We start from the raw sequence: 23,296 nt of genomic DNA, 5'->3' as shown, positions 1-23,296 counted from the left end.
ATATATATTTATTTATTATATAGATATAGATTAGATATTCATATTCTCATGCATCGCACGGCCGGCACGAGTCCCGCTAATGCGGGAGATATTGGTGTGAGTAGCGCTATATAACAGATCCGGACTCACAAAATCAAAACGAAAACAACTAAAAACCATCGGACACAGACACACCGGCAATGCATCAGACCACTTGAAGCTCACTTCAAACCCAACTTTCATCAATGGAAGCTTTACTTTGCAGAAAGATCGGTGATCCAACGGTCCCACTGTCGGAAGCTTCACCGATATTCATATCAACCTCTTATCCAATCCCTGTTTTGGATTCTTCGACCGCTGTTAGAGTAAGGGTGAAAGCTACCAGCCTAAACTGCGCGAATTATCTGCAAATAGTTGGGAAATACCAGGAAAAGCCTCCTCTCCCTTTCATTCCGGGTTCCGATTACTCCGGGGTGGTGGAGGCTGTTGGAAATGAAGTTTCCAAGTTGAAAATTGGTGATAGGGTTTGTTCCTTTGCAGCCCTTGGCTCTTTTGCTGAATATATCGTCGCGGATGAGAAAGAATTGTAAGTTCTGGTTATTTGAAAATGATCTTCATGTTTTCTTCTTGTATTATTGTTTCGGTACATAAACAAGTAATAGACTCTTTTGATTCCAACCACCAGCAGGGAGAACAAACTATTTTTTTCTTAATATTGAGATATAAGAGCTGAAGATCTCTTTTTCAAGAACCGGCAAAAGCTTTTGTATTTTAAAATGTTTGTATATTTATTCCTGAACTGAAAATCCTAACTAAAAAGGCCTTTACCCATTGTTGGTCCCAGCTATCTGGGGTCTTGGAGGGTTTGCTTGGATACGGACCTAACTTTTAGCATGTTTTCACGACGTCTGAATTTTCTAAATTAAACTAAATCCTATTTCAAGAAAACCTCAAAACATCTACAGATTTCATTGCAGCTGATAAGAATTTCATGCTAGTGCCTAAACTTGCATGTTTTCTACCTGGTACCTTAGATATAGATAAGTACCCGGTTTGCTTCAATATGGAACAGGAAAAATTAATTTGATCAATCAAATTTATCATGGATGTTCGGGAAAAATATAGGTTTATGCTTAATGAGTTGGCTGTGAATGAGAAAGAACTGAAAGGAATTGAAGGAGAAAAAAGAAGATAGAGAAAAACTAAGTGGACAATTTAAGGAAATCTTTTGGACTTTCTCATTCGCAAGTCCAGCCTGATATATGTGGTAGAGTATGTTCGTTCATTCATTTTGTCATTTCAATAATGAGCAGTTACGCTGGTTAACATGTTTGTTAATTATTTACATATTTGATTAATATTTTTATGGATAACTTATTTGATTAACTTTGCATGTACTTTTATCTTTCTTTCTTTCTCTTTGACGTAAAGGTTTTTAGTTCCCGATGGATGTGATCTGGTTGCTGCTGGTGCACTCCTTGTTGCATTTGGAACTTCACATGTGGCACTTGTTCATAGAGCAGGATTAAGCTCTGGCCAAGTACTGTTAATCTTCCCATTGAAGTTTGAATTGTTTCATGGGCTTCTCAGAATCAAAAGAGTTGAAGTTGAGAAAATAACCACAGAAGCTTGCTAGTGATGCTTTTGAGAAATTGTAGCGTAACTTGTTTTGACGGTGATAAAATTACAGGTTTTGCTTGTTCTGGGTGCAGCTGGTGGTGTTGGGCTTTCAGCTGTGCAGATTGGAAAAGTTTGTGGTGCCACTGTCATTGCTGTTGCCAGGTATGTAGGCATTGGACAGTGTAGCAGCATGAATTTTGTTAATCTCTACTGTTCCTGTTTGTTTATGCAACCATTGAACCCTGAAATTATTAAAGCTTCAAAGGGATATGAATAATTTCTGGAGCATATTTTTGATTTTAGGGGAGCTGAAAAAGTACAGTTTCTCAAATCACTTGGCATTGATCATGTTGTTGACATAAGCAAGGGGAACATTTTTGGAAGTGTGAAAGAATTCCTGAAGGCAAGGAAGCTCAAAGGGGTTGATGTTCTCTATGATCCAGTAGGTGGTAATCTCACAAAAGAAAGCTTGAAACTGTTGAATTGGGGAGCAAATATCCTGGTCATAGGGTTTGCAAGTGGAGAGGTCCCTGTCATCCCAGCAAATATTGCACTTGTTAAGGTGCTCTTAGTGATTCCAACTCTTGCTGTTACTAGCTGATGCAAGCAGTAAAGCTTAGGCTCAGTATGGAAAGAGTACAAACACAAATATCTACCATGTAAATACATACAAAATAATACAAAATACAAGGTTTTTCACTCTATATATTTGTATTTGTACTCCTTCCAAACTGAGCCTTAAAACTCCATTATTTGTACTCGAGTTAATACTAAAATTTCAGTTCTTGTAGAAGTATTATTATCAGTCCCCAACAATTAAATAATCTTCTTGGTATTTTAAGCTTGGACAAATATAGAGTTTACTCCAACTCCCCTCCCCTTTTTGAGGTTTCTGGCACATAATGCCGTATTCTATTTTTTAAGAGACCCCCAAACTGTGCACACCTCTGACAGAGATAACAGTGAATGGACATTTCCGAAATTGCCCATTTGTTGTTTATATGCAAGAGTGATCAAGATTTCACCTAATATCTGCCATTCAAGTGGTTCTTGATCTTTTTTTTTTTAAATGCTGTCACTGTACCATAAAACAAGGGATAAGTGCTAAAACCTCAAACTATAGGGTGATCCTTGGAGTTTATTGCTTTATATTATTATATGTAATAGAAAAAAAATATCACATCATTTCTCATTTTTCATTTTGGTCTCTAGTGAGACTCTATGTGATGCACATGTATCTGTATTTTATTTTTGCATGTTATTAAGGAAATATCATATATGAAAGAAATATAGAGAAAGAATAGAAAAATACATGTCTTTTACATCCAATTATAGCAATGAGCAACCGCTTTTATCTTGAATGGCGGTTCAAACAAAATGTACTTTTATATGACAAAAGCGTATTTGTAAAATATTTGAAAAAGAAAGGGTAGGCAATGGTAACAACTTTTTTGCTAGTGAAAATTTCTTTCTACCAAAAGCTCTTAAAGTTCTTCATTTGCATCAAATAAATTACCAATCATTGGAATAATCTGATGAGTCATTAGTATAATTTCATTTACAATAATTTCCTATTAATTAAAGTTTTAAACCAATCAATATGAAATGGAATTGTCTAATGTTGTATACAAAATATATATATTTTGTCGTCTAATGAGTTCTAAAAAGTTTTATTTTTGCTTGACAAAAATAAAATAAAGTAGGTTAGCCCAAAATGTGTGGTTTTACCTTTCTTTTTAGTAGGATTATAGATTTACAAGATGGGGACTGTCATTTTCCCATTGATTTACTTTCAGAACAACAAAAATTCTTCTTTTTCTTATAGAAAAGGAGTTTCTTGCCTCCAATATTTATACATCATTAAAATGCTCTATTTAATATTTTTTGGAGGATATACAATAAATATAAACAAGATTGAAAACCCTTTTTTCTATAGCAAAAAGGTATAAGATTTTTAGTCAAAATCCATAGATTGTTGAAACTAGATTTCTATCTATATTTTAAGACTTGTTTGTAATTTTATCTAATAGATGATTACTACTTAGATTGAAAGGAAAGCTCTATAAAACAATTGTTAAGGCCAGCTATGCTTTAAGTAATAAATAATAGTTATTTAAATAATAAATAATTATTAATTATAATTTAGCATAGAAGTTGTGCCAATGCGTGCTTTATGGTTGGATAGGAGAGTTGGGTTTTTCCCATCCCATAAAACATTAAAACTTAAGAATTATACTTTATAAATTATAGTTAAGCATAGGATTTTTAATGAAATTATAACTAGCTACAACATATTTCTTTATAAAATCATTAAAATATATTAATTTAATGTATATACACCTCATTGAGGTCTTATATTTAGTGTTGTTGATATATTTTTATGATTTGTTAAAGCATTTATAGTTGATTTATTCAGTATTTATAGTTCTTCCAAGCGTATCTTAGTTTTTCTCTGGTACACATGCATATCTAAGGAGTATCCTGATACGTCTCTTAAAATTGTCTTTCTGATACACTTGGCATTTCCGATACTTTGAACCTTGCCCATAAGAAGTGATCTATTACAAGTTGAAGGGGCTAGGAAGGGCTAGGAGTGCATCAAAAAGGGCTTGGGTTGAAGTAGTATGAATTGATTTAAGTCCCATAATTTAACAATGGATATTGCATTAAACAGAACAAAATGGTGAAACATGACTCTCGTAACTGATTGTTGAAGGCATTTTTTAATCCAAATAATATTTAATAAATTAGAACTCAAATAAGTTGGTTGGCTAGTCTGCTAGCCAAATCATTAAAACTATAAAAAAGTATCCCGTATGGGAGTTCCCTCTCTTTAAGTGAGGAGTTCCCTCCCTTTAAGTGGGAGGGACAAGTGTCCTTTACCTAGGAGGAGGAGGTAGTTCCATAACTACCCCACTCCTTGTTTAAGCACCTTAAGGGGAAGCTAGAAAGGGGACAAAGAGACTCTTCGGAGAAAATTTTCACAAGAGATTATTGAAAAAAGAAAAAATAAGGAGAGAAGAAAAGAGAAGTGCTCAAGGGAAGGCAGGGAAGGAAAAATCTCACTAATACAGGTAGAAAAAAGAAAGTCCTCTGTGAATACTTTCTATATATATGTCTTTTGCTATGTATCCTTTTTCTTCTCTCTTTTATTTTCACTTTTGAGAAAGGAAATAGAGGAAATGAACCATTTATAACCAGGTGCCTCTACTTGGTTGATTATGGTCCCTCTTTCAAGACAAAGTTAGGGATTAAACCATCTACATTCTAATTCTCGAAGACTGATAGGGTTCCCTTCAAATGAAAATGAAGAGTAGAAGGGAATAAACCATCTACAACCAGGTGCCTCTACTTGGTTGATTATGGTCCCTCTTTCAAGATAAACTTAGGGATTAAACCATCTACAGTCTAATTCTCGAAGGCTAATTATGGTTCCCTCCAAATGAAAATGAAGAGTAGAGGGATGAAAATCATCTACAATTAAATATTCAGTTTGATTGACTATGGTTCTTTTTTTGTATGCAAAATTCCAAGGATTAATGCTGTCTACAATCAGAATTTCGTCTTATTGACTATAGCTTATTGTGAAGAAAGGAGTGAGAAGGAAATTTTCTTTAAAAAATAAAAGAGAAATGTATTGTTGTATAGTTTCTCAATTGTATTTTCTTTTTCTTTCTTCTCATTCTTGTACACTTGATGTAAAAGAAAAGAAAAGTTTTTTTTTTTTTAAGTACCCTATTGTTCTTTTCCTTTGTTTTAGCAGTCATTTTTCCATGTCAGAATCAAAAGGTGTTCTCTACTTTCTTATGGAGATGTACTTAAGGGGAACAATACGTATGATTCCTTGAATGGGCCTTACCCAAAATAATAAAAACTCAATCACTTGATTGAGTGAATTATGTTGCTTGAGAATTTATTAAAATTTTCACACCAACACCGACCCTATATGGTTGGGATAAGACTTGGATGATGATTATTTTGTAGTTTTTTGAATCACCATAAACCCTTACTTTACGATCCTGACTGCAAAAAAAAAAAAAGAAAAAAAAAAGTTTTCCACTTAGATCAATCTTTATGTATGAGAAGAGCACTGTTCAAAATATCAATAATCTAAATACAGGAAACATGTTGGAAATGTTAGAAATATTGTAAAAGTTATGGACATGGTAGAAACATTGTGAAATATGCAAAAATATGGAATGATATCTTATGAATGATAAAAGAAGCGTAGGCACATTTTTTTTAAATATTGTCTTGTTCCAACTTATTAAACAAAGCTAAGGAAGTAAGGTCATAAACAAATTAATATGTTGTGAAGTTGTCCTGTTAACCCTAAAAGTCAAAACTACATGATGGAATGAGTTAATGCAAAATTTGAACTTTAGAAAATTCAAATGTATCGAATAGATCGATCAAATAATCTATTACATGAACAAGAACTAATAGTTAACTCCATGTTTGAAATGAATAACAAGCTATCATAAAGTGGTAATTGTGTCCTTTAGGCGTGCAGTAACATTGCTAATCCACATATCTATAAAATATTGTCACCAACTTATGTTATAATACTATCTCTTGTGCTCCATGTAGTGCCGGTAGTGTTCATTGGAGAAAATGTCAATTTTAGCAAAATTTTGTGTCGATACCTATGGAAATGGAAATGTCATAAAAAAATAGGAAATTTGTGGACATTTTAAAGCATGAGAAGGGTCAATTTTGTATGATCCATAACAAATCTTTTTTTTTTGTTCATTGATAAAATGAAGCTTTCTTTTCCATTTCAAATCCATACCATAAAATTTGATAATTGTGAAATGAATCATAAAGATGAAAATAAGATAGAAAAATGTACGATTTTTAGTTATATGCCCAGATTGAAGACAGAACTAATCTAGTTTCAACTGTTCCATTCTTAAAGAGCTTAAACTACATGAAAGCCTGCTGTTAAAATAGATACCATCCTACGACACTGATACTAAGGACTATTGAACATTCAAATAGGAATTGGAATGAGTTTTTTATTGATCAGTTATTATTTATTTATTTATTTTTTGAGAAATGGTGTGAATATTCATCAGGTATATTATTTTAGAAAAATAATATTGCATTGAATTGATTCCTTCAATCTCAATGATTGAATATGAATGGCTATTATGTTTTCAAGCATGCTGCCATGGTGAAACTGGTAGGGGCATGCAACATGCTGCTCTGTGGAGGAAATGCTGGAGTATTTTGGTTTCCGAGTGGCTACATCTTCTAAAAGATGTACAATAAATCATATAATGAATTCAATTTCTGATTTTCATTCTTCACTTAAGGACCTGTTATTAGAATTTATTTTATGATATTTTTGACTTTTAGAATATCTCATCAAACTTTTAAGGGCAATAAATTAAGAATTTCCTATTTTTTTTTTAAATTATAAAAAATTGTTTAGTAGTAAATTGCATTTCTGATCCTTGACTTGGTTTCTTGTCAACTAAATGACAGAATTTCAAGTTCTCACACTTTCGTATAAAGTGAAAGTTGTGCTTCTTATTTTTCCTCTGTATTGCCGTCTGCTGATGCATTTGGTTATTTGCCTTTTTCTTTCCTTTTAAGGGGGTAATGTTCTGTTTAAGTAGATTATAAATCATAAGCTCTAATCTCCTTTGCATTGTATGCTGCTCTTTAGAACTGGACAATACATGGACTGTACTGGGGGAGCTATAAAATACATCAGCCTGGTTTGCTTAAAGATTCTGTTAAGGAGCTGCTGTCTTGGCTAGCGAAGGGCTTGATATCCATCAATGTTTTTCATACTTATGGTCTATCAGAGGTAGGTGCTTTTGATTCTTTGGTTATTTGCAATTACTTCAAACAGCTTTATGTTTTCATTTTTCCCCTTTTCTAGTTTTTGATCCCAAGAGATACTCCATGTTATCATCATAACCATTATGACGAACCATAACGTGAATCAGCACTCAAAAACCCAAAATTCAGCTTGGAAGTTTATTAGGTTGAGTTTACAATATAACACAGATCAAAAAACAATATTTAAAACGACAAGGGAGATGATTGCAAGATTTAATTGGATAAAGAGATTGGCGAACGTCATGACCAACTCTTTGGCAAGACAAGGTGTGAGTAGGTAAAAAATACATTGGGAAACAACATAAAGGGGTGAAATGTAAAAAGGGGGTTGCTACTCCATAACTTTGGGGAAATCACTCATCGCTTTGTATATAGATCTTTCCAATAAAATATGTTTCTCGATTATCCATAAAGATGGTGGGTATCTCTCTCTCTCTCTCTCTCTTCTTTTGGTTGTAGTGGGATGAATATGTATTTAAGAAATTAAGTAAAAATGTAGAATATATAATATATTATAAAAGAAGAAATAAACTATTTTTTCTTTATGGAGGTGATGCATGTATTTGATGACATTCATATATACCCATGACAGAAATTCCACCTTCATTTTCCTAATACCGAAGATCCATGGTGTTGTTTCCACACATTAGCTTGATTGGTGGTACCTACAAAATAATCTCTAAGGTGTTGCTCAAACATTTAAGAAAGTATTGGTGAAAATGTCTGATAGTAAGGGGGAGTTCCTATAGATCTGAATGTGAAGATGTTTGATAGTGAGGGGGAGTCCCTAGATGATACTGGACAGTACAGGAGAGTAGTTGGAAAACTGATTTTTTTAACCATTACAAAACTTGACATTTCCTTAATTATCAAAAAAAAAAACCTGACATTTCCTTCAGCGTTGGATTATTGTGCCAATTTATGCAGAACCCAAGGACAACCCATTGGGAAGGTGTTGTTAGAGTTCTACGCTATTTGAAGGGGGCTCCAGGTAAAGGGTTGTTGTATAAGAAAGAGGGAGAACTTTCCTTGGAAGGACACACTGATGCTGTTTGGGCAGGATTGGTTACTGATAGAAAATCAGCAACTGGTTATTGCACCTTTTTGGCAGGGAATTTGATTACTTGGAAAAGCAAGAAGCAGAATGTGGTGGCTAGGAGTAGTGCTTGAGTCCGAGTATAGAGCCATGGCCCACACTACATGTGAGTTGGTGTGGTTGAGACAATTGTTACAAGAGATGGGAATATCAGTCACAACCCCCATGAAGCTATTTTGTGACAACTAGGCTACCATTCATATCTCTTCCAATCCAGTATATCATGAGAGGACCAAACACAGAGGTTGATTTCCACTTTGTTAGAGAAAAGGTGGTCAGTAGAGAAATCATTACCCCATACATGAAGTTTGAAGATCAACTAGCTGATTTGTTTACCAAAGGCTTGATTGGTGCTCGGATGAAATACATTTGTAACAAGTTGGAGTTGTATGATATATATGCTCCAACTTGAGGGGGAGTGTTAAAATACAAACTTTGTTTTACAGTTATTTTAGTCTTTTCCCTTCTTTAAATTAGTGTCTTTTTTGTCTCTATTCTCAAGCATTTGTATATAGGGGTAATAGTGTAATTTTACCTTTTATTATGAATTAAACATTTTGTGTAGCAGTTCTCTTCTTCGACAGAAACTGTATAGACCTATTCTGTTTGACCTTTCTTCTCCTCTTCTTCTTCGTCTCTTCTCCTTCTAGGCTAATACCAGGAGCGTTCTTTTTATTTATTTAATTAAATACAGGCCTGATAACAGAGGGCACAAATTGAATCTAGCTTTGGGTCTCAAGACTGAGGGATTAACAATGTTGGAATTGAACGATCTTGGTATCGTTGGATTCAGAATTTCAAGATCTATGTATCTACAGGCTTGGTTTTCTAACTTGATGTGAGATAAGGTTCGGGATCGAAAGAATTTCAATTGAATGATCAGAATCGGTTCTGACTTTGAGTCTTAGGATGGAAGGGCAAATGGTGTTGGATTATGGCAATCTTAGTATAATTGGATTTGGAATTTCGAGTTCTATGTACCTATGGTGTTAGATTTCTGTTTTGAGGTGAGATAAGGTTCAAGATAAAAACGATTCCAATTGGACAGTTGGAATCGGTTTTGGCTTTGAGTCTTAGGACAAAGGGGTAAATGGTTTCGTATTTGGGTGATCTTGGTATCATTGCACTTGGAATATTGGGTCTTACATGCCTATGGTGTTGGATTTCTAACTTGATAGGAGATAAGGTTCAAGATCGAAAAGATTCCAATCGGATGATTAGAATTGATTCTGACTTAGGGTCTTAGAATTTTGGGCTCTACGTACCTATGGTGTTGGATTTTTTATTTAATGTAAGATGAGTTTAAGGATATTCCAATCAGACGATTAGAATCGTTTCTAGCTTTGTGTCTTAGGACGAAGGGGTAAATGGTTTTGGGTTTGGGTGTTGATATCATTGGACTTGGAATTTTGGGATCTATATAACTATGGTGTTAGATATCTAATTTGATGTGAGATGAGGTTTAGGATAAAAAAGATTTCAATTGGACGATTGAAATCAATTTTGTTTTTGTGCCTTAGGATGAAAGGGTAAATTGTATTGGGTTTGGGTAATCATGGTACTATTAGATTTGGAATTTCAGGCTCTATGTACCTGTTGTATTGGATTTGTTGGCCTAGAGATTAAAACTTTTGTGAAATTTCAAAAATGCATCTAGTTGGCTGAGAAGTTAACTGAAGCATGCTTGAAGCTTGGAGTGCTGTAGAAAGACTAAAGGGTGTAAAAATGGGGTGTCTACAGATTACCTCTTTTTATTGGAGGATGATAATTTGAACAACAAAGCTTGAGGAAGTAACTTATTTTTGTGCAGAAATGCAATGGAATAGCTTTCCCATTTTCAAAAGAATACCACTCGAAAAAAATATTTTTATGACAAAATGCTGGTTTATTGAAAGAAGATGATTATTTTTTTATTGAAAAGACTCCTCTAGATTCTCCTCTTATGATCAAGGTTTACAATTTTGCAATGTACTAGGCTGTATCGGCCGATACGTATCATTTCATTAAGAGCCCAATACATGTAACATTTAGAAATCACATGTTCTGTTTTCTTATGTCATATAGATATGTGCACGTATTGGGTTATTTTGGCTTTTTATCGGCCGATATAGGCTCGAAACAGTCTGATACAACGTGATACACTTGATTCGTTTTGGGTGTCATTTTTCATTAATTTCACTAATTTATATTTATTTCCGAATTCTCTCTCATTAATTTCATTAGTTACTCCTATATTTAAGTCTAATTTCTCTTTCATTGATTAGTCAATTATTCCTATAACTAAAGGCAATTGTAAATTTAAACTAGAACTTTAGTGCCTAATTCGAATTCTATCATTAATTTCGTGAATTAATGATCATCTCTCATTAATTTTGTTTTGTTAGGATAAATGCTACGAAATTTAGCAAGAGCAAGATTTGAACATTGGTTACTAGATTTTAACGACCATAAGTTCACCACTAGGCCACACCCATATTTGTTTGTTATGGTCATATGCATTTTTATTTTTAATTAAGTTTTCTCTTTCATAGTGGATGTTTATTAATAAAAGCTAGAATTAATTAATAAAAATTATATACTAATAAATACTAAAATACATTATCTTGGTTATCTGAAAATCGATGTATACACATTCACATTTTTGATTTTTTTTTTCTACATTTTAGTTCTTTCATCATTTTTCAACGGTTACTAATTGTATCCCAATATTTCACACTATATAGCCCATTAAATTATGGTTTTTTACATTTAAATGACCTATTTACAATTGTATAAAACTTGTAGTTATTGTTAGTAATATATTTTTTTATGATTTATTTAAGTTTCCTAACGTATTTCTTTCTATCTTGATTTTTCGTCCATATCCTTGCATATCTTGATACGTATCTTAAAATTATCTTTCCAATAGACCTTGTGTTTCCAATACTTTGAACCTTGCCTCTGGTACACTATTATAATTGTTTAGCACTCATTCGGCTATTGACAGAAGGATTGTCGTACATAAGCCAATCCCTAGATCTTCTCGAAGGGGTTTTTAAAATGTAATCTCTCATCCACAACATTTGTATGGCTGTCTAGAACTATAGTTGTCCTTGCAACATAGGAATTGTGAAAATTTTCGTTGGTCAATTCCTTGAGATTTTCCAAGATGCATGCTTTGATAAACAAATGGTGAGAAAGGAAAGATATTTTTGTCAATGAGATTTTTTTTTTTTTAGGAAACAATTAAGTGTGGAAAAGTTGTTGCAACGTATTTCCATGTTAAGCACAACCGAAAGACATCCAACAAGGTTCTTATACCTAAACCATGCATGTTTGATATGGGCAAGTCAATATGCATGGTTCTTTGGGTATTTGTCTTTGAAGTTAAAAATATGCTTTAATGTTGGGAGTTGGGTGTTATGGACCCTAGTGTAGGATCTTGTCACGGGTCGGTCCACGAGGAGAACTCCCAACTTCCCCTTGCCCCTCCCTTTGCGTGCAGACCCTATGGTGGCGAATTGAGGGTGATTTGTTCAAGAGATCACCCTAACTCTCCTACTCTTTCTTGACTGAAAACTGAATGCTTTATTCTCAATTTGTAGCTCCTTAAATAGGAGATTACAAGAGGTGTGGGAAGACTCCCAATAGAATTTGAATACTCACAGATAAGGATAATTCACACTTTTAGGATGAACAAACTCCTATTCTAATAGGTAAATCAAACTCTAGAAGATAAGGAAAACTACTAAGAATAAGATAAGATGAGCTAAGATAAGCTGCCACCTTTGTGGGCCCCTCCTCACTGCTGCTGTCGACGGCTGTATGTCCTCCCTATGAACGCATCCGCAACATTACACCCCTCCTGGACGACGAGCTTGCCCCCAAGCTCGAGATTGGGGTAGGCGTCTTGTAGAATAGTCCAGGGAATCCAGGTGGCCTCAGCTGGTGGTAGATCGTCCCACGCCACTAGGACTTCGAGGTTGTAGAATGGGCCTGCCGTCTCATATGGGTGGAAGGGGAGGTACCTCGTCAGGGGGGGTTCCTGTAAATGGCTTGAGCAAGGACACGTGGAAGGCATCATGGAGTTTGCTGTGCTCTGGTTGCTCAAGCTGATATGCAACCTTTTCGATTCACCGTACCACCTTGAAGGGTTCGTAAAACTTGGGGGCCAATTTAGGGGGAGATCTGCCTTTGAGAGAATGCTGCCGATACGGTTGGAGCTTCAACCACACGAATTGTCCCGGCTCGAAGGTTAGGTCCCTGTGGCGCTAATCGTAGATATTCTTCATGCGTGTTTGAGCCTGCTATAAGCGGAGAGTGACTTCAGCCAGGAGGGCATCGCGATCCTGTAGACTACGGTCGACTTCTTCCAACCGTGTCGAACCGGGTTCGTAGGACAGTAGGCGGGGGGATCCCGACCATGGACAACCCGGAACGAAGTCATGCCAAGAGAGGAGTGGTAGGTTGTGTTGTAGCAGTATTCGGCCCATGGAAGACAATCCACCCATCGCCGTGGCTGGTAGCTCACAAAACAATGGAGGTACATCTCTATGATCCGGCTTACGACCTCTGTTTGTCCGTTCGTCTGAGGATGGTAGGCGGATGAAAAAGCTAGTGTCGTGCCCTAGAATCGAAATAGCTCCTTCCAGAAGGTGTTGGTAAAGACCGGGTCCCTGTCACTAATGATGGATTTGGGTAGCCCATGCAAGCAGAAAATATGTGTGAAGAAGACGTGGGCAACCGAAACTGCGTTGTATGGGTGGGATAAGGGAATGAAATGTGCATACTTGGAGAAACGATCCACCACCACGAATAGAACTGATTTCCCCCTGACCTTGGGCATGCCCTTAATGAAGTCCATGGAGATATCAGCCCAGATCTGTGTTGGCAGTGCAAGCGGCTGGAGGAGGCCTACCGGGTGTAAATTCTCCCATTTTTGTTGTTGACACATGGAGCAACTCTGGATGAAATCCCTAACCGAAGCCCGCATAACATGCCAATGGAAATTGGTGTGGACGCGGTGCAACATCTTCTGAACCCCTTCATGTGTGGCGTTATGAATGCTGGAGATGATGGCGGGGATTAATGGACAATTTGTCGGGAGGTATACCCGCCCCTTGTATAGTACTAGTCTGTCGTGGATGAACCAGTTCGGGTTGGTTGCTCGGGGCAGTACACTCCTAATGCTGTCCAATAGGGTGATGCGGGGCCTGGAGATCGCACAAAGGTGTATAGCATCTTCGTCATGCTTGGACAGTGCATTTGCGGCCCGATTTAAGGTCCCTGCCTTGTGTTCTACCTGGAAGTCAAACCCGAGCAGTTTACTTGCCTAGTGTTGTTGGGGTGGAGTGGTAAGCCGCTGCTCTAGTAGGTACTTGAGACTGTAGTGGTCCGTCTTGACGACGAAGGGTCTACCCCACAAGTATGGTCTCCAGTGTTGTACGGTCTTGGCTAGTCCAATCAACTCGCGCTCGTAGGCCGGTAGCTTTAGGTGCCAGTTGGCCAATTTGCGGCTAAAGAAGGCTACGAGGTGCCCTTGCTGTTGTAGTACCGCTCCAATGCCCATACCAGAAGCATCACATTCAACTATAAATTCTAGGTCAAAGTTTGGTAACCGCAACACTGGGGTGGAGAATGCATCCCTTAGGGTTGTGAAGGCGGCGTCTACTGCTTCATCCCACTGGAATGTGTTCTTCTTTAGCATCTTGGTCAGTGGGGTAGCTAAGAGTCCGTAATCCTTAACGAACTTGCGGTAATATCCTGTGAGTCCCAAGAACCCGCGGAGAGCCTTGGTGGACTGAGGTTTGGGCCACTCTTGAATTGCTTGGATCTTGGAGCCATCTACCGAAACACCTTCTCCGCTGATCACATGGCCCAGATAAAGTACCTGCCGTTCCCCAAAGGAACACTTGGCCCGCTTTAGGAAGAGTTTGTGTTGGCGCAGTAGTTCCAGAATAGTTCTTAGGTGACGAACGTGCTCCACCCATGATGTACTGTAAACCAGGATGTCGTCGAAAAATACTAGGACGAATTTGCGGAGGTGGGGCCGAAATACCTTGTTCATCAAAGACTGAAATGTGGAGGGAGCGTTGGTGAGGCCAAAAGGCATGACCAGGAATTCGAAGTGGCCATGGTGCGTCCGGAAGGCTGTTTTTTCCACATCCTCAGGGCCCATCCAGACCTGAAAGTACCCTGATTTGAGATCCAGTTTTGAGAAGTATTGAGATCCGTGGAGTTCATCTAGTAGTTCGTCTACCACGGGAATCAGAAACTTGTCCTTGACGGTTCTGTTGTTAAGTTCCCTGTAATCCACACAAAACCTCCAGGTGTTGTCTTGTTTCGGTACCAATAAGATCGGTGAAGAAAAGGGTGAGTGGTTGGGGCGGATGATTCCTTGTTTCAACATCTCTGCACATTGTCTTTCTATCTCATCTTTTTGCAGGTGCGGGTAGCGGTATGGCTGGACGATGACGGATTCGGAACCTGGGATTAAAGGAATCCAGTGGTCACACGACCGGACGAGTGGGAGTCCCTTGGGTTCGGAAAACATGTCTGGGAAGTCGGTGAGAAGTCTCTCTATCTCTGTGGTGTGCATGGTGTCGCCATGGAGAGTATGTACCTGTAGTCTCTTCGCCCTTACCTTGGTTCCTTGCCAGGTGACTTGCCTTTCATTTAGGTTGAAAGTCATGGTTAGGGGACTGAAGTCCCATAGGATAGGACATAGAGTGATGAGCCACTTGACTCCAAGCACTATATTGAACTCATCCAGGGGCAGTACAAATAAATCAGCGAAAAAGGGTTCTGATTCAACCTGAATTTGGATGTTCCGGCAGATTCCCAGGCTGTGAACCCTCTCCCCATTTGCGACGGCTACTTGAAGTCGCGGTCTGCCCTCCACTGGCAGTTTCAGTTGAAGTGTCGCTTCCTTGCTGATAAAATTGTGGGTGCTTCTCAAGTCCACCAGAATGCGAACTGGTTTCCCTGCCACTTGTGCTCGTAGCTGCATGGTTTGGGAGTTCTGTATTTCGGTGATGGTGTGGAGGGAGATTTCTGGTTCTAGTGCTGTCTACTCATCGTCTTCCTCCGGTTCGTCAACCAGGAGGCAGAACAGTCGTTTACATCGGTGCCCAGCTGAGTACAGCTCGTCGCAGTTGAAGCATTGACCTCTTGCCCGTTGCTCCGCCATCTCAGCTCTAGATAAGCATTTGATGGGGGGTGCTGCCGTGTTGCTTCCTATGCTGGGCGCCGGTCTGGAAGTGTTGCCTGAGTGGAGTCGTTCCCTGCTGTCTGTCAACGAAGACCCTCCTCCAGCTGATTTTGGGTTTGCCCAAGAAGTCGCTAAACGCCCCATGCTGAAGGACCCTCGGCTGATCTGTAGCTTGTGCTCGAAGGCACGAGCTAAGTTCATCGCAGTGACTAGGTTGGGAGGGCTCTGCATCTCTACATCGACTCTCAGAGGTTCGGCTAGCCCAGCGGTGAACATATCCACCTTTTGGTCTGGGCGCACCGAAGAGGCTCTAGCGAGAAGAGTCTGAAATTGTCGTTGGTACTCGGCTACAATCCCGGTCTGTTTGAGGTTAATCAACTCTCCCAATGGATTGCTTGTTAATGGAGGTCCGAACCATAGGAGGCAGTAGGACTTGAATTGATCCCAATTGAGACCTGGTTTCTCCTGCTCTACCTGGTAGAACCAGAGCTGTGCTTTGTCTGTCATATGGAATGCGACCAGGCTGACTTTATCTTTCTCCTCCGTGCGCTGATTCCGGAAAAATTGCTCGCAACAGTACAACCATCCCAGTGGGTCGCCGCTGCCGCTGTATGAGGGAAACTCTAGTCGACTGTACTTGGGTATGATCGGTGCTGTTGGGGCGGCGATTGGTCATTCGCCGGATTCCTCTGCCAATTCTGGGCGGTGGCTGTTGCTGGTGGTCGCCCCTTCAGGGCTCCTCTCCTTGGTGGAGAAGTATAACTTGAGTAGGCGACGAAGCTCCCTGACATCTTCCTTGACTTCTCTTCCGCGTGGTTCTCCACGAGTCGGTGTTCCAAATCGTGGACCCTGGAGGACAGCTGCTCCATGTCGCCCATGACGTTTGGCTCTGATACCAAAATGTTATGGGCCCTAGCGTAGGATCTTGTCACGGGTCGGTCCACAGGGAGAACTCCTAGCTTCCCCTTGCCCCTCCCTTTGCGCGCAGACCCTATGGTGGCGACCTGAGGGTGATTTGTTCAAGAGATCCACCCTAACTCTCCTACTCTTTCTTGACTGAAAACTGAATGCTTTATTCTTAATTTGTAGCTCCTTAAATAGGAGATTACAAGAGGTGGGGGAAGACTCCTAGTAGAATTTGAATACTCACAGATAAGGATAATTCACACTTTTAGGATCAACAGACTCCTATTCTAATAGGTAAATCAAACTCTAGAAGATAAGGAAAACTACTAAGAATGAGATAAGATGAGCTAAGATAAGCTGCTGCCTTTGTGGGACCCTTGTGGGCCCCTCTTCACTGTTGTTGTTGGTGGCTGTACGTCCTCCCTATGAACGCATCCGCAACATTGGGTGTTTGGTCAGCCGCCTAAAATGAGGACTAGGGTGTATGGAACTTAGGGCAAGGTTCAAAATTTCGTAATGTACTGGCCGATATGTATCGTATCTTTAAGGGGTTGGCACTACAAAATCATTTGTATCGTGTCTTTTCGTCATGTTGACCCTGTATTGTGACTGTATCAAGGGCGTATGGGGACTGTATTGTACTTGTATTGGGGTGTATCAGCCGATACAGTATGTTTTCTTGTCAGCAAAAAATGAATTACAATTTTTTAGGAAAAAAAGGCTTCTAATTCACTCCAAAAGCCTTCTTTCCCAAACTCACCAAATCATCCCTACACATTCTTGGATTGTAAAATCTTAAAAAAAAACCCAAAAACAACCTCCAAAACTCTAGATTTTTTAGTTTTTTCAACTCTTTACTAAAATTGCAAAATAAATGCTTTTTTCAATTTATTCGATAATATATTACAATATTGTGTTTTTTTTAATTCTTGGAAATGCTATATATATATATATATGTTGAATATCCTATATTTTTGTGCTTTAAATAGATCCATTTATTTTTTTGAAGAGAATTTAGAAAAAATAAAAAAATAACATAAAAAATAAAATTTTATATTTTTGGTGTAATCTGCCCATGAAGAATAATTGTGTAATAGATCTATGGGTGAGTACCATATCCATAGATCTATTGAAATTTCTGAAATATTCATTTTTTAATTTTTGAATAATAATATTTATTTTTCCAATTTTAGTATGAAACATATTTATTTATAAACTTTTTGTAATTTTAAGATTTTTTTCCAATTTTTAATTTGATGATCTATTGAAATTTATGTAAAATATTTATTTTTTTTTCTAATTTTTGGTGTAATCTAATCATAATATTTACCATGTTGTAAATTTATGGATGACCTACCACATCCATAGAATTATTTTTCTGTTACATTTTTTTTGTTATAATTTTTGTAATAAAAAATAAAATAATTGTTTGAATAAGAAATAAATAATTGTTTAACAAATTATAGAAAAGGTTTCATGAAATAATTATTAAGCTTATATTTTGTAGTTATAACCTTATTAGAGAATATCCTTATGTTTTCGTATGTTGATATGACATTTTTTCATAAAAATCACTAAAGGATTTGATTTTTATGTATATATAGCTCATTTAGGCCCTATATTTAATGTTATTGGTGTATATTTATGATTTATTAGAGTATTTGGTCTTTTCCATGCGCATCTTAATTTTTCGTCCGTATCCGTGCGTGTATTCAAGACATCATGATGTGTCTCTTAAATTTGTCTTTCTGATACACTTAGCGTTTCTGATACTTTAAACCTTGACTCAGAGCTTCCGTAATGGGTGCAATACAATGATGGTGATGTTGATGCAAAGATGAGATAGTGCAATTGTAACAAAAAGATGCATGATTTGCAATGTAAGAGATGAGACAATTGATGATTGCATATATGGTGTTTATCTATGTTGAAGCTCGATGGTGTTGATGTTATTGATTGTAACCGGTATGCCTTGGAGAGGTGCAATAGAGTAGATGGTGGTGATGGACTACATGAGATGCTAAAAACACTTTTTTTCTTCACTGTTTATGCCATTTATTTTTGATTCCCTATATTTTGTTTGGATACCCTTTTAGGTTTTCACTCAATAGGCTTATTTCTTTTCTTGTCATCTTTTTTTCTTTTTTTTGCTTTTGTTGTTTTATTTGTACAATATCTTTTGCCTAAGTCGTCCTTTCGGGTTTTCAAGTCAATGAGCTAGGGAGATATCCTTCTTTTGGAATGGATGCATCTGGAACAAGGGTTTAGATTGCTCACATACCCAATGTGGGATCAAGCCAATGTATTTCTAGGAGTTGATTTTGATCATAATGAAGGGATAGGAAATCCATCATATGGACACCCAAGATTGCGGAATAAAGGGGCGAATTTCAAAAATTTTTCTTTCCCTTCAACTGGGAATCGAATTCCCTATTTAGAAAATCATATTTTCAAGGATCATTCTTGAACCATAAACTGAACCAGATCTGAACCAAAAGGAGGAGAGAGAGATAATACCTGATATAGAGAAACAATATCTCTCAATGGAGGTGTTCATGCCCAAGGTAGGATCCAAAATCTGCTCCCACTAAAGATGGCGCAGTGAAGGGTGGAGCAGAATCAGTAGTGTTCTTCCTAAGAACTTGATCCTTCCAAAGAATCACCTGGACGGCTTGTGAATACAACTCCTACCAATCTTTTCTCCAAAAGATTGAAATCAAGATTCTCCCAAGCAATGGAGATTGAACTGCTATAGGCGGCGGCTGCAGGAAGGAGGCGGCTAGAGAGTATTTGCAGGGTGCAGAATTATCTCTTATGTGATCTCAGCTCTGAAGACAAGACTGATGCTGGTGATTGTGTTGGATGTCTAAAGGCTGCCGCCCCCTCTTCCTTTTATAGACTTAAATGGATCAACTCCTAATCCCATTAGGAGTTGCTAACCCAAATCATATCTGGATTAGAAGTCCCTTTAAGATAAGAGATAATCCTTATCTTATCTGCAGATTAGATCAGCTAGTTCCTAATCTAATTAGGAAGTTTCCAAATCTAAATCTCATTTAGATCTTGGACTCTCTGAGTGGATAGGGTGTGGGCCCAATCCTATCAGCTGATCTTATCTCAGAATTCGCCCCTTAAAGACTAATCAAATTAGCCCAGTTCGAAATGGGCTTAAGGCCCATTTAGGGTTATGTATTCATTAAGCCTTTCAAACTGCTGCCCAGTTGGGTTTCCTTGTATGGCGTGGGACCCAAACATTGATCTACACATCAACCACATGGGTTCAGCCTAGCCTTTATTACAAGGCCTGGCCGAATACACTGTTATGGACAATGCACCCCCTGAAACCCATCAGATGGGCTCTATGGGCCCAACGCTTACCCTAAGTGGTCCCGTGGCCAAGCCACCTTGTAACACTCAGGGACTGTGGGCAGATACAAGATTAGCCCATCAGGTATTATCCTCGATGGTTTTACACTTAACCTCTCAGCCCATAATGATCATACACTGCCTGACAAGAGATGACCTCTCCCTCGGCTGCAAGGAACAGTGTTGCACTCTCTCAATAATGGATCACAGGAATTAAAACCTATTTGCAAACATTTCGAAACCATAATATATATACTTTTATATCTCATATAAAATATATTTTGCAAAACAAATCTCAACGATTGAAATCGGCTGCCGGCAGTCTTGGTTTTCATCAGTGAGAGTGCATCCCCGATCATTACCTTTGTCCGACAAAGGGGCTGATCCTGTCACTATGATCACCCACTCAGATGAATTCACAGACTGTCCCAACATACCCACGTTTTGACCCCCGCTAAGGATCTCACTGATTGGTACATCAAAGATAGCCCAATCCGACACTTAGTGCAGTATCATAATCGAGTTTAGGGGTCGGGTGTAACTTTCCAGTTTTGCCTATCAATGTCCAAGGTCCAAGGCAATACTGGAAATCTGGTCCAGTTCAAAGATTCAAATAATCCCACACTGTATGCGCCTAGGGTCTCACCCTGGTAGGTGAGACAAGCCACCCCTACCGACTTGGTGGCACCACAGTGTCAGCCTTGTCAGGATAGGTCTCCCCAGACCGACCCACTAGCTGTGAACATTCTAAACTAACACGAGTCTCATTAAGTGTCTAGTTTATGGGTATTGCATAGAAACATACTAAGGGAACATGAATCAAATATGCACTTTTATTCATTTACAATAAATTCATAAAGTACATTATTTTGATTGAAGCTAAGGGCATACAAAACTATCTAACAGGAATGGATGCATCTGGAACAAGGGTCTACATTGCTCACATACCCAATGTGGGGTCAAGCCAATGTATTTTTAGGAGTTGATTTTGATCATAAGTGGTTGGTAGCTTGATGAGATTCAGAAAAGACTTTTTTTGGGACAAAATGTGATTTAGGATTTAGGTTTGGAAAGGAAGGGATAAAGAGGCTCAATGACAGTGGATATAAAGTTGCTTTGAAGGGTTGTGGGTTTGCGACAATGGGGTTTAAGTGTTTAGGGGTCACCTTCCTATTGAAAATTGTAGGATAATGGTTCTTTTTTGTTTGCAATGGAGGGCCTCTTATAGTGGTTCCACCTATCTCTTTTGGCTTAAGTTTTTCGTTGCCCTAGGGTTTGGAAAGGACTTTTCTGTAGGACGAAACATCGCTTAGGACTTGGGTGTAGAAAATAGGGGTAAAAAAAAGCTCAACTGAAAGTGGCACCTAGGGGCCTATTGAGGGGTTATGAAGACAATGTATCGCCTCATTTAAGTGATTGGATAGTTGGGGTCATGATGGATTACAACTTTGACTTGACCTTTGCTTAAATTTCTTTTTTTTTTCTTTCTTTGAATAGTTTTATTTTTCTTTTCTTTTTTTTTTTTTCGAGCTTTCTCTCAAAAGCTTTTGTTAGGACTAAACTTTTTTTCATGGCCATATTGCCCTTAGTTTGGGTGGAGGTTGGGTGAATATTCCTTAAAAGGACCATAAGGAAGGTGAAAGGGTGTAGTAAGAAAAATCTTTTTGGATTTTTTTTCGGAAAATTTTAAGGTTTTAGAAAGGAAAGCCTGAAAGAATGGTAGGATCCATCTAATGGACGCCATGAAGGGTGCGGAATGGGTGGGCGAATTTCAAAAATTTTCCTACCTTCTTCCAATTGGGAATCATATTCCTTAAATTTAGAATACAATGTTCAAGGATTCTACTTGAACCATAATCAAACCAGATTTGAACCAAAAGGAAACATGAAGGATTATACCTGATCCGGAAAAACAATATCTCCCAAAGTTGGTGTTCACGCCCAAAGAAGAAACCAAGATCCGCTCCTGCTGAAGATGACACAACTATGGATGGAACGGAACCAGCAGGGTGCATCCTACACACTGGATCCTTCGCAAGAATCCTCTGGAAACTTTGACACAGAATCTTTTGGTCTTTCTTGCAAGACTGTTGTCAAGAACTGATTTCTTGACTTCCTATTGATGCAAAGATCCAATCTTGCAACAGGGAATGGCGGTTGCTGGAGGAGAAATCTAGGGACGAAGAGGGCTGAACTGTGTCTCTTCTCTCTGGAGCCTGTGTGAGATCAAATCTCAATTCGCAGGAGGTATCTCTTGCATACCAACCCTGTTCGAAATCTGATATTTCTGTTAGGGTTTCTCCTATTTCTTCTTGATTAAGAAACCTCCTAATTTGGGTGTTATCCTAATCCAAATCAGTATTTGGATAGGGGATAATCTTAATCCTATCTATAGATTAAGTTAGCTGACTCCTGATCTTATCAGGAGGTTACCAGATTCAAATCTAATTTGAATTTGGTCTCCTAGAGTGGATTAGGTTAAAGACCCAATCCTTTTACTAACATTAATCTCAGATTCGCCCCATGAATAGGTGATCATATCAGCCTAGTTCGAAATGGGCTTTTGGCCCATTAAGTGTTCAGTGTTTAACTAGTTTCCAATCTGCTGCCCAGTTGGGTTTCTTTGTATGGCGTGGGACCCAAGCATTGATCTACACACTAGCCACATGGGTTTGGCCCAGCCTTTATTACAAGGCCTAGCCGAATTCACTGAAAAACTCAGTGACCCCTTTGAGCCCATCACATGGACCCTATGGGCCCAGCACTTACATTAAGTGGTCCCTGGGCCAAGCCATCTTATAAAAACTTAGGGACTGTGGGCAGGTGCAAGATTAGCCCATTAGGTATTATCCTAAATGGTCTTACACTCAACTTCTCAGCCCTTAATGATCAAGCACTGCCCGACAAGAGAAGACCTCTCCCTCGGTTGCAAGGAACAGTGCCGCACTCTCTACTCACATGGATCCCGGGAATTAAAACCTTTTGCAAATCTTTTGAAACCGTACATATATATATATATTAATTTTGCAAAACAAAATTCAACTGCTGACAGTTTGGTTTCCATCAGAGAGTGCATTCCCGATCATTACCATTTTCCGACAAAGGGGCTGATCCTGTCACTATGATCACTCACTCAGATGAATTCTCAGACTGCCCCAACATGTCCAGGTTTTGACTCGACTAAGGATCTCACTGATTGACACATCAAAGGCAGCCCGATTCGACACCTAGTGATGTGTCATAATCGAGTCCAGGGGTCAGGTGTAACTTTCCAGTTTTGCCCATCT

At 38.4% G+C, this 23,296-nt stretch overlaps 1 protein-coding gene across 20 annotated transcripts in view; it reads left to right on the top strand.

Annotated features, from left to right (window-relative positions):
* Positions 1 to 36: 36 nt before the first annotated feature.
* Positions 37 to 23,296, top strand: part of LOC148867952 (GroES-like zinc-binding alcohol dehydrogenase family protein) — a 40,242-nt gene continuing 16,982 nt past the window's right edge. For 10 of the 20 annotated variants that reach the window (XR_016108250.1, XR_016108253.1, XR_016108249.1 and 7 more), the window contains exons 1-5: positions 128 to 565; positions 1,411 to 1,585; positions 1,670 to 1,761; positions 1,903 to 2,161; positions 7,274 to 7,417. Coding sequence is in view for 6 of the 20 variants with exons in the window: in XM_088973904.1 (XP_088830030.1) it covers positions 225 to 565; positions 1,411 to 1,585; positions 1,670 to 1,761; positions 1,903 to 2,161; positions 7,274 to 7,417 (1,011 nt within the window). In the remaining 14 variants the exon portion in view is untranslated. Of the gene's footprint in view, positions 566 to 1,410; positions 1,586 to 1,669; positions 1,762 to 1,902; positions 2,162 to 7,273; positions 7,418 to 23,296 lie in introns of all 20 variants that reach the window. The other 10 variants (XR_016108260.1, XR_016108259.1, XR_016108257.1 and 7 more) reach the window with 5 other exon arrangements.

The sequence above is a fragment of the Nelumbo lutea genome, chromosome 2, assembly GCF_056320005.1.
Source record: "Nelumbo lutea isolate HS-2025 chromosome 2, American lotus-T2T, whole genome shotgun sequence".
Classification (NCBI taxonomy): Eukaryota; Viridiplantae; Streptophyta; class Magnoliopsida; order Proteales; family Nelumbonaceae; genus Nelumbo; species Nelumbo lutea.
The sequence above is the reverse complement of the archived record's forward strand: the minus strand, read 5'-3'. Positions and strand labels throughout refer to the sequence as shown.